Source organism: Vipera ursinii, assembly GCF_947247035.1.
Source record: "Vipera ursinii genome assembly, chromosome: 3".
NCBI lineage: Eukaryota > Metazoa > Chordata > Lepidosauria > Squamata > Viperidae > Vipera > Vipera ursinii.
Window position 1 is genome coordinate 46,873,231 of NC_139516.1, and position 12,066 is coordinate 46,885,296.

Genomic DNA, 12,066 nt, shown 5'->3' on the forward strand with positions numbered 1-12,066 from the left:
ACACTTATAAGGGGCCCTGTTCCATAAAGCAATGATTGCTCTCTTCATATGTTTAGATTGCCTCACAGAATTGGCATTCTTTTTATCTTCTCATTAATCAGAATTGCAACTTTTCCTCCATCAATGCCTTCAAAGGTCATGTCATTATCACAGTCCTTTCTGAGAGAAGGATTTTTCCAAAAACCTTATGCTTCCACTATTAACGTTATTTATTAAGAAGGCTTTCATAGGCAAAACTAATCTTATTTTGTCCCAAGCATAGCGGTGATTTTAAAAAAATGTATAAAAGCCTTAATTCCTGCAAAAAAGGCTTGCTAAGCTCCAATGCTGTAGGATCATTTTATTCTTTAACTTACAAGTCCCATCATAAGCAAATCACAATAATTGAAGTAAGCCATATACAGGGCCCTTCATCCTTTACTTTGTTTATTCCATTGGAACTGGTGGCATCCCCTCAATGTCCCGACACTTGGAGTTCACCAGTTCCCTGCGGATTTCTGGAGAAATCTGGGAATGGTTGTGAAACTTCAGCAACTCCAAGAGAGCTTCTTTCTGCTCAGAAGACAGGTCCTCTTTGTAGCGCTGGGCAAAGGTCAAGAGGCATTGATGCCACAGGACAGGGAGGGTCCGCTGATCTTTCTGAAAGGCTAGAAAGTGAAAAACTAGAGCATCTACAACTCGGAAAGGCAAGGCATACTTCTTGTCAATCAGCAGACGGAGAAAAATGCTGTTGGCACCACTGTATTCCATCTCAGCAATCTTTAGCATAGCGGCTCTAGCACAAGAAAAGGAGGAAAGAATGGAAATTACACTTGAATGCATGTTTATATAACAATCTGATCATCTGATTGCAAAAATGAAGTGAAGGGTAATCACGGGGCAAAACATTTAGGGGAATTTCCATATGCTTTCAAATTTGCTTTGTAGGAGAAAACTGAGATTCCTAGTGATGAAGGAAGTTAGAGGAATAGCAAATCCAATCTCCCTGCTTCAAACCCAATGCTTCTAGGCATAGATATGGCCATGCCCACTGGGATAATAGTTAAGTTTCACACATATAGAGAACACCAAATTGGGGAATGATGCGTAAAGCTGACAGGCACTGGCCAAAAGGCAATGTGGGTTGTGGTTGGAGCAATGAAATGCAAAATGGCCATAATTTAGGTTGCTAATGTCTGTTACAGATGGTGCTTCTGTGCTTTGGGGACAGCCTGATTTGTATAGGTAAGAATCTAAGGCTTTTCTTTAAGCTTTATCTCCTTCTTGCATGGGTACCTGCTACTGTCAGGGCATAAGAGTGGAACCAGTGGAAAAACTGGCAACCCTATTCCTGGCATGGAAGTAATTTTTCCAAAACATTTAGGCCACAACAATCATATTGCATTGTTGAACCCAAGGAATAAGGAAATGCCTAAATACAAGAATATTCCATATCAAGCAAGAATTTTGTAGCAGGCTGTTTTCATAATTCTCACTGCAGACTCTCAGTCCAGCTATTAACATAGCATCAGACAATACTGTATTTTATTACGAAAGTATTCTGAAATATTTTTTTCTACCGAGACACCAACATAATTTTTTGCCACCAAGATTTGAGAGCTAAGGCTACATGGATGAATGGCAAATTAGACCGTTCTCCACATTCGCATCCCCAGGACTATTTCCCTTCCACTGTTAATTAGCTCAGCTCTCTTACCCGGAATGAAGGACTGGAATAGAGCATTTGGTGAGGATGCTGCCCACAATGATTGCTTCTCGCAGTGTGCATGTTCCAGACTCGCACAAAGGGATGAGGATTCCTGGGAGGGAAAGGAAAGGGTGAGTTACAGATAACGTAGCCTTTTCTAACGTAACACACACACAAAAGAAGTTCACACTAGCACACCAGCTTCAACTTGATTTTTCATTCTTCAAGAACCTGAAACTTCAAGAACTGCATTGTTCTTGGATTAACCAATGTCCTTCTACTGACCTATTACCCTATGGAGTGGACCAACTACAAATTCACTGATCTCCACTTTCTGCTGCTAGTTATGGCTCATTAGTGTTACCAGGGTTAGCCAGCCTTGATCTTGCCTCCACTAATTGTTGGTCCTGAGTCAAGGATTACCTATATTTCATTTCCCTACACCTATTATCGGAATAACGTATGGCCCTCAGGCTAGGAAAATTTATGCACCTCCTCTCACTGCAGTCCCTATCAAATTTCGATTTTTCCTGCCCTGTTGTTCTTGCCAGCTAGTGTTGATCCATGCCAATTTATCTTTAACCATGTATCTGTGCAGATTTTGGGTCATTACCTAATCCCAGCTTGCATGACAAAAAGCATTATCTTTTAAAGGTTTTCTATTAGATTGCAGAGAGATAGCAGAAAGCCAGATCCCATCACTTCTGCAAGAGAACCCTCCTCCCTTGGCTTCCTTCTTCTATCACTTGTTGCTTGGCGGAAGCTATTCTGAGGCTGCAGTGGAGGAAGTCAGCCTCTGCCCTGATCCAGCTGACGATTCAGCAACACCAGTTCCCCTTCCTTCCTTTTGAACTGTTTCTTTTTCAGGACTTGGACTGAAATGGGTGGCCCCATCCCACAAACTCCTCAATATCAGATTATAATCCTAAAGAAAGAGATTGGCCTCACTGAATTTGAATCTGTCAGAATCTTTTTTTTGTTCTTGCTAAGCTGGTGCTTGTCACAACAAAAATTAATTTGTAGTGGTAGGGGAAGAAATCCTGTCTGACAAGCAAAAACAGAATAAAGGCAAACACGTATTGCAGTTCAGAATGAAACTTCTAGCTCACATATCCTATCATATTGCCTTTTTAAGTAAATTTATTACAGAACAATGATAGCAGTGAAGTGTAAGAGAATAAATCTGAAACAAATGCTCATGTGAACATTAGCAATGTATTTTCTAGCTGATACCAAGAAACTAAGAATTGCTTGATAATTTTATATTTTAAATTACCATTCAATTGTAATCAACTCACCTTTGAACCATGCTCCGGGTTTGAACAAGGCCTTCTTCAGTGCCATATAAAGATGGAAATTGAGGCGCTTGTATTCAGCAATATCATCTCTGATTCGTGGGAGAAGCACGAGATTGTAGAATCTCTGGGCCATCCTCTCTTTAAGGTTAGAAGAAAAAATTCTAGAACAGATAATAAAAGCATGGGAGGAAGGAAAGGTGAAAAAGGAAATATTCCAGCTGGGCAAGCTAGATAAGTGAAGATCAGTTGTTTTATAATACAGTATAAATATCATTTTAGTATCCTTACAATAATCTCAATAAACATTTTGTACTATCAGCAGACTTCAGGGAAGTTCACACATACAAAAGGCAAAACCTAAAAAGGCCATATTAAAAACCAGATTTTAACATGTCTGAATCTCGTAACTATCTTCATCAAGAAAATTAATCTTTGCAGGGGTTTTAATGTTCAGAAGAAGATATGGGTAAAGGTGACTATTTTGGGAATAGAATTCCAGAGAATTCCAGAATGTCTGTTCCCCTTCGAGACCATGCTGAACCTCCTCCAGGGTGATCCATTTTTAGTGAACTCAGAAGGGCTCTGGAAAAATTTCTTCCCCAGAAATGACTGAAAATGTCCAAGATACAACATTCTGGTCAAGACAAACCTGTTTAATGGAAAGGAACGTCTGGTGTTTGAAGCCGTACAATCTCTTGCGAGATGAGAAGATTGTTCAAACTTGGTTCCAATATATTCAATTACGTGCCAGGTGGAAAGAAGACCAGAAAATTGGTTTCTCAATGACTGATGAAAATTTGATAAAGCAAATTAGAAATTAGGGTCCAGCACATATTAAACGGATTTATCTTGCATTGATAGATATTGACTCAGAAACAGAACTTGTTAAAGATTGTATGATAAAATGGGCCCAGAATATCCAAGAAGTTATTACAATGGATACTTGGGAAAAGATCTGGGTGAGGAACGTAAAATTCATGCAAGCCCAAAACCTAAGAGAGAACTTTTACAAAATGTTTTATAGATGGCATTTAGATCCTAAAAAGCTTGCAAGTATGTATCCGAATTATCAACCTAAATGTTGGAGATGTGGTGGTGAAGATGCAACGTATTTTCATATATGGTGGACCTGCAAAAAGGTTAAGGCTTTTTGGATAAAAATTTGGTGGAATATGCAGAAGACCTTTAAGCAAAGGATAAAGTTTTGTCTGCAATTGTTTTTGCTGGGCATAATTACAGATGCTACTGTTGTGGACATTAAGTTGATGTTGAATTTAATTACAGCAGCAAGACTCTTAATAGGTCAATATTGGAAAAAGGAGGAATTGCCGACTATAGAAGAATGGACTCTAAAGGTTTCTGACCTGGCGGAAATGGCAAAGATTTTGGCTTACTTGAAAGATCATTCGCAAGAACGTTATATTATGGAGTGGAAAAAGTGGATTGATTATATTCAGAACAAATATGGGACTAAAAAGTTTCATTTAGCATTTGAATAAGTTTCCTTTTCTTTTTTCTTTTTTTTCTTTTTATATGTAACATTAGTATTGCTTGTAGTCATTTTATATTAGCTAGAGGGCGATAGAGTTAATAGTTTATTGTTTTTAGCATATGGATGTTTATGATTGTTCTTTGTTTTTATACCTTGTACTTAGCTCTGGGAAGTGGGGGGAGGGGGAATGGGGTGGATAGGGAGGGTTAGGTAGGGGTGGGGGGAGGGGGGATTGTTAAAGATAAAATGTACTGTAAAACTTTTCAATAAAAAAAAGACAAACCTGTTTAAAATTCTCTGTGAGAAAGAATATGGAGTGTCCCTAAACTGGGTCACTGAGGTGGTTTTCATCTACCATCTGTTGAACTAAATGCTCTGGTTTTGTCTTCCTAATCTAACCTATCTATAGTGCAAGAAAAAAGTTTTTTTTTTAAATTGAACACTTCATTTTTTCTTGACAAAGACGCCCATACAGGACTGCTGGATATGAGTTTCTTTTATGAGAGGATTATGCCTACCAACAACATTCAGAAGCAGAAACGCCATCTACAGTACTAGGGTACATAGAAAATGCAAAAATATTAATAACTGCACTTCAACATCCCACAGTAAAAAAATCTGAAAAGAGTGACTTGGGATTTAAAATAGTTTAGCCTCTTTCACTTTTATAACACAAGCTTGATTTAATGTGTTGAAACTGTCACTCTTAATGTGTCCAGCTCAGAAAGGAGCTGCCAATGAATGAAAAACAGCATGGTAGCAATATTTATAGCAGAATCCCACCTTGTTGCTTGGTACATGGCAGCTGCCGTCCATGTTTCTGGTTCTGTGATATAAAGTATCTGCTCCCAGTTGGATAATGCTGGGATGATCTTGAAGGCTTTGGGCAGTTTTCCACTTCTGTATTTTGACAACACCTTTAGAAACATTTAAAAGTGATTAATTATATGATAGCAATTGTCAGCACTGCTTAATTGCAGAGCTGTGTTTACTGTTCACAAAGTCTTTGTAGTAAAGGGAGATATCGGGGATCCTTCACTGATATTACTCTATTTTTCTTACACATCAGCAATGGTTGTGCTAACTAATAAGCTTCATCAAAAACATTTCTAATTAATATTAACACCTATAATAAATTGAAGTGCAGTGTTAGTTATGAATACCACACACAACTGGTTGTACTAGAAAGATTTTTCAGCAAGTAGCTCAGATTTATATACCGTATTTTCCGGTGTATAAGACTGGGCGTATAAGACGACCCCTGACTTGAGAAGATTTTCAAGATTTTTCGTCTTATACGCCAGAAAATACTTACATGCCAGTTGCCAAGTGTCTGACACAAGCCCGATTCAGCCCCGTCTGATGCAGATGGTAGAAAGCCGCCCTTTTGCAGCCCAAAGGGGCTTTTCCTTCCACCCACCCTTTGGAATACACGCAAGAGCTGCGTTCACATGACACGCTCTTCTAGGCTAGACTCTGCAAACGGCACACCAGAAGCCGCAACCACCGCGGGAACTCCGAGTCCTCGCTTTTCGGCAGCCTGCACAACCAAGCGCGATCTGGCTTTGAGATCGCATTTGCAGATGGAGCAGCCGCCGCGTCTGGAGCCAAGCCCCGCCCAGGAGGCGGTCAGCCAGGCGGGCCCAGAAGAGGCCGGCTGGCAAGGGCCGCTGCGTGGTCTGCGGGCGAGAGGGGCACCAGGCCACCAAGTACCGCTGTCCAGGCTGCCGGGAGTGATAGTGGGTAGCAGGGCGCACTCTGCTTATGCTCAGATGCCGCTTGGGCGAGGGGCTTCCTGTCACTCCAAGGGTCTGGCGTTTGCAAGGGAGAGGGGAAGGGGCTTAGAGGCTCTTGGGGGTGGGAAGGGAGAGTCACGTTGGAGGGGGGACTGGACTAAGGAGGCTTAAAGTTGCTTTGCAAGAACGGGGGCGTTCGATTGATTTATGTACCTGTATTTTCCTGCGTATAAGACGACTAGGCGTATAAGACGACCCCCGACTTTTGAGAAGATTTTCATGGGTTAAAAAGTCATCTTATATGCCGGAAAATACGGTACATGAATTACAAACACATAGCCAACAAAACACATACCCATTACACTTACTTCTTTGACACCTTTGTAGACTTCTAGGACACGAGGATTAAGCTGTGGCATGGGTTGGCCAGATATTTCTGACATCACTGTCTCCACCTCCGTCTGTTTTTCTGTTAGCTTCTCCATGATAATGTCTGCTAACGTGCGCCTAATAAGTGCCAAATGGAGAAAAACACGAGTAGATAACTTATTCAGCCCCTTATTAGAAAATTAAGCAGGAGTAACAGCATTAAAGGTAATTCTTAATCTGACTTGTAATAGATCAGAATAAAATTTCTTAGGTGACCCTTCACCGTCACCTGACTATGATTGTTCAGTTCAGAAGATTATGGTAAAAACAAGCAACTTGAAGGTAGCAACGTCTTTACTTATATTAACATTTAATACTCCTGTCCAATCTCTTTGAAAAATACAAGCTTATTTTTTACATTTAGGGTAATTTAGGAATTCCTCTTTGTTCTCCCATGCAGTACCCAAGCCTTCTTCGGAGCAGATTTGGGGTGCATACAATAGTTGCAGTGGGAACAGAACAAGCAGAACAAGAATTAAATGCAGACACAGCTAATAAATATGTTGTACTTTTCAAAATGCCAATTTCATAGCTTTTCATACCTCCAAATACTATTTATTCCACAAAAGTTAAAAATGAATACATCTAAAAAGTTTCATTCCAAAGTTTATGCCAATAAGAAATGGTGTTTTAAATCTATGCTATCCATTCTACAACTATAATATTAAAATAAAAGAATAAATTCTAAGGGAGGTAAACTATATATTTTGCGTTGTGTTTCAAATTTGTAAAGATAGTACCATTTTGGGATTTGGATACATTATCAAAATATTTAGATGTGAACCTCAAGATTTTAAATGCAATATTCTGTACCCAATAATTAAAGCACCATCTGCTGGTTAAACAACAACAGCAACAAGAAAAGAAAGTTTTAGAATTATAGAGTACCTTATTGCTAGCTGAAACACTGAGTTCACCATCCACTAAGGCAAGGGTAGGCAACCTTGGCTCTTTTATGACTCGTGGACTTCAATTCCCAGAATTCCTGAGCCACCTGGCTCAGGAATTCTGGGAGTTGAAATCCACGAGTCATAAAAGAGCCAAGGTTGCCTACCCCTGCACTAAGGAGCACTGAGGCATTAGCAAGAGAACATCCCCAACCCCTTAAGATTTGCATCTATACATCCACCACTATTGGAGGCTCCTGAATAGGTAAATTTTTCTGAGATAGTCTGAAGCTGCTTAGATCCATTAGGAGACACTGACAAATGGAGAAATTGTCACTCTGATGTGTACCATTTGAACTGCAATGTACAATGGAGAAGTTCCTATAGTGGATATGAATAAAATATGGTCCACAGAATTTCTAAACATAAACTATAAGAACCTGATAACTAGTGAACTAAAATCTGCCCAACACCTGCACCTACTTATATAAGGAATTATGATTCAAAAACCTCCTTAGTCTTGGTTAGAGCTTCTGAATGAAACAGTTACTATTTAGCATGGTGTTACTGCAAGATGGACCAGGGCTTGACTAGTGATAGAAAACAAGTGAATTAGCTATCTAAACATGACCAGGAACTTATTTACAGTTGGTAGAAAGATTTAGAGTAGACCAATCTATGGTTTTGAATATTGTAAGACTGAATATGAAACATAATTGTGTACAAATGATTAATGTGTAATTGCTAAAATTTATGAACTTTTATTGAAATTTGAAAAAGTGTAAGTCAAAAAAAGTATGATAGAATGGGCTAAAAATCTTGGTTATGATACAGATGGAACAAAAAGAAATGTGGTTGAAAGGATTTAAATTTACAGTGTGTTATAATCTTAAGGGGGTGGTGGTGCAGTGGCTCAGCCGTTAAAGAAGTTGAGCTTATCAATTGGAAAGCTGACAGCCCAGGTTGGAGATCTGAGCATCGTACAACAGGGTAAGCTCCTGTTACTTCCCCAGCTTCTGTCTACATGCAAATGCAAGTAGATAAATAGGTACTTCAATGAGAAAGTAACAGCATTCTACGTGCCTTGACGGTCATGCTGACCACATAACATGGAAATGTCTTCAAATAACACCGGCTCCATCAGCTAAGAAACGGGGATGAGCACTGCCCCCTAGAGTCAGAACTGACTGGACAAGGGATACCTTTACATCTATAATCTTAAATTAAATTAAACTGGCTTGAAACTCAACATTAAAAAAACTAAGATCATGGCACTTTTCGGCAATAGAAGGGGAAGAAATGCAAGCAGTGACAGATTTTATTTTCTTGGGCTCCAAGTTCCATGCAGATGGTGACTGCAGCCATGCAATTAAAAGCCGCTTGCTCCTTGGGAGGAAAGTTATGGCAAACCTAGACCACATATTAAAAAGCACAGACTTCACGTTGCTAACAAAGGTCTGTATAGCTGTGGTCTTCCCAGCAGTAATGTGTAGCTGTGAGATTTGGACCAAAGAAAAGGCTGAACTGATGCTTTCAAGTTGTAGTGCTGGAGAAGACTCTTGAGAGCCCCATGGATGGCAAGGACATCAAATCAGTCAATCCTAAAGGAAATCAACCCTGAATATTCTTTAGGACAGATACAGGTAGTCCTCAACTTATGACCACAATTGAGCCCAAAATTTGTGCTGTTAAGTGAGAAATTTGTTAAATGAGTTTTACCCCATTTTACGACTTTTCTTTCCACATTTAAGTGAATCAATGCCGTTATTAAATTAGTAACACGGCTGTTAAGTGAATGCGGTTTCCCCATTGACTTTGCTTGTCAGAAGTTCGGAAAAGGAGATCACATGACCCTGGGACATTGCAACCGTCATAAATGTGAGTCAGTTGTCAAGCATCTGAATGTAAATCACATGACCATAGAAATGCTGCAATGGTCATAAGTGTGAAAAACGGTCATAAGTCACTTTTTTCAGTGCCATTGTAACTTTGAACAGTCACTAAACGAACTGTTTTAAGTTGAGGACTACCTGTACTGAAGCTGAAGCTCAATACTGTGGCCATCAAATGCGAAGAGACAATTCATTGGAAAAGCCCCTGAGGCTTCTGATCCTCTTTACATTAATTATAAATGCAGTTATAAATTTATCTCTTACTCTGTGGCTACAACCTGTCTCCCTTCTTTCTATAATTTATCCTGATTAATCAAAAACACAAATCATAAGTTCATTTTTTCTGTTTTCTGCAAAAAGTCCTTGAGGTGTTGCCAGTCGGGAATAAACATAAATATTGCCTTTTCTTGCCTCAAATTAGCCATCCCAACAAGTTCCATTTACATCATCTGATCACAATTTATCCTAGATGTTACCATAATATCAGTATTTGATCATCTGGCTTACCTCACTGGTGGGTTCTTGCTCATGAACATTTCAATGGCTTTTTCATCATCTGGATTTACAGTCATCTCTTCACAATAGTCTTCCTTCTCCATAGCTCCAGCTGTCCCCAGCACTGGCCACTCATCATCCTCTCCATCTGAGTCTCCATCCTTTGAGGTAGGTCCTGAAAAAGAAAGAAGAAAATATTTTAGAGGAAGCAACTTTAGATTACAATACATTTTTCATTTAAATGAGTAAAGTGGGGGAAGGGGTATTTGTTACACCAGAATGCCCATTAAACCCAATGGCATTTAATTAATTTCTACCTTATCTGTTAGGCCTACATAAATTGAAATGGGATTTTATACAGGCATATTTTATGCAAAATACTACACCACAATCTATTAAATGGAGAGTTTACTGAACCTATATAATGATTATGTGTCATCAAACTGTGTTGACTTTTGAGTCTTGACCACCACACAGATGTTTTCCATAATGGTGTCTCCCTAACCTGGTCCTTCAAGTCTTATATTTAATACAACACTACACAATATCATAAATATGTAACAACAGGAGCTAGATATCAGCCATGTACTAGATATTAAAAAACATCAAATTTTATTTCATTATCCTGGATAAAGAAAATAAAAGCTCTAACGTGACACAAGTCAGAAAGATTTCACATTTCTGTTATTGTTTGTGAAAAGCTAACCATCCTTTCTGTCTATTAAAAAATGAAAACAGCCCAGGAGTTACCGTCAGAAGTTGTAACTCCAGCCTCCCTCAACTGATAGTCTGTATGAAGGAAAAACAATGATTTTCAGTCTGAGTTCAAACATAATTTTAGAACCTAGGCAGTTTTGCTTTCTCTGACAGTGAATCTCCCGGAGATTAACTGTCAAACTCCTGCTGATCAAACTCCTGCTTGATCTCTCACGGCTTCTTATATTCTTGGGGGGGGGGTGTCGGTGTCTCCTGCAATAGAGATTTATCCTGCAGTTTCTCACAAGTGGCCTTCCAGGTGGTAACTCTCACAATTTGCATTCTGAAATCCAGGAGGCCTGTACCATTATACTAAGACGCCTACTAAAAAAAAAATCTATCCGTTCCCCCTGGCTTTCCCTGCGTAAATCTTTATGGATTACTTTTTTTTTGTCCTACTTTGTTGCATATTGTCGTTTATAATTCTTCTGGTAAACCGCGGCAAAAAACGTTCTTTAAGAAACACGTGTCTCTCGAAACACTTTGGCTGAGCAAGAAAATGCCTTATCCCGTCTTTCCGCTACTCTGCTCCAGCCACAAGCTTTCTAGACCAGGGGTCTTCAAACTTGGCCCTTTTATGACTTGTGGACTTCAACTCCCAGAATTCCTCAGCCAGCTTGGCTGGCTGAGGAATTCTGGGAGTTGAAGTCCACAAGTCATAAAAGGGCCAAGTTTGAAGACCCCTGTTCTAGACACACTCACCCAGGACTGTCGTCTTCTTCCTGGGCTCGTGGCTCTTGCCGGCGCCGTGCTCGGCCTCCAGCTCGTCTTGCTGGATGCGAGCCTGCAGCAAGATCCGCCGGGAGAGCTTCTCGTCCACATACTCGTCCTCCTCCTCTCCCCCGCCACCACGCTTCCCTGCCTGGCCCCGTCGCTTGACCCTCGTAACGGGCTTCACGGCATCGCTCTGGGCAATCTGTTCGGCCAAGGGGACGCTGGTCGTCGTCGTTACCCCACCGGAGCCTCTCGGCCGCTTCGCCTTCGGCATGATCCCCGCCGATGGAGCACGCAGCTCCGGGAGAAAAATAGGGCTGTCCACGCGCATGCGCTCGTTGCGCGTCACCCGGGTGCAGAGCTACCACTGGGTGTAGAGGTGACTCCGGAGATCCTAGAGCAGGGGTCTTCAAACTTGGCCTTGGCTTTGCTGGCTGAGGAATTCTGGGAGTTGAAGTCCACAAGTCATAAAAGGGCCAAGTTTGAAGACCCCTGTCCTAGAGACTAGTTTAAAAAAAACCTCCCCGAGAGACGTAAGTGGCAGTTTCCTGCTTTTTCTTTGGAACTGTTGTTGTTGTTGTTGTTGCTGTCTTCGCCTGGCCTTTATGTGGTACTGAATGTGGTACTTCAACACAGATGCGATGCACTCTTCTCAGGGGAAAGAAGGCGTGTAGTCTTTG

The 12,066-nt window shown here is 40.5% G+C and overlaps 1 protein-coding gene across 1 annotated transcript; it reads right to left on the bottom strand.

The window, feature by feature from the left end:
- Positions 1 to 325: 325 nt before the first annotated feature.
- On the bottom strand, positions 326 to 11,686 carry BYSL (bystin like). The gene is made up of 7 exons (XM_083359868.1): positions 11,375 to 11,686; positions 9,929 to 10,091; positions 6,582 to 6,720; positions 5,261 to 5,394; positions 2,986 to 3,146; positions 1,697 to 1,799; positions 326 to 775 (listed from the first exon to the last, which is right to left on the bottom strand). Exons 1-7 carry the CDS (start codon positions 11,658 to 11,660, stop codon positions 427 to 429), a joined length of 1,335 nt encoding a protein of 444 aa, XP_083215994.1. The 5' UTR covers positions 11,661 to 11,686; the 3' UTR covers positions 326 to 426.
- Positions 11,687 to 12,066: the final 380 nt, after the last annotated feature.

Excerpts from the sequence above, each read along its gene's own strand:
- BYSL (XM_083359868.1), bottom strand. The coding sequence starts at position 11,660 with ATGCCGAAGGCGAAGCGGCCGAGAGGCTCCGGTGGGGTAACGACGACG. Across the intron at positions 6,721-9,928 it reads AGCAAGAACCCACCAGTGAG|GCGCACGTTAGCAGACATTA; the intron begins GTAAGCCAGATG and ends GGCACTTATTAG. Across the intron at positions 776-1,696 it reads ATTCCAGTCCTTCATTCCGG|AGCCGCTATGCTAAAGATTG; the intron begins GTAAGAGAGCTG and ends TTCTTGTGCTAG.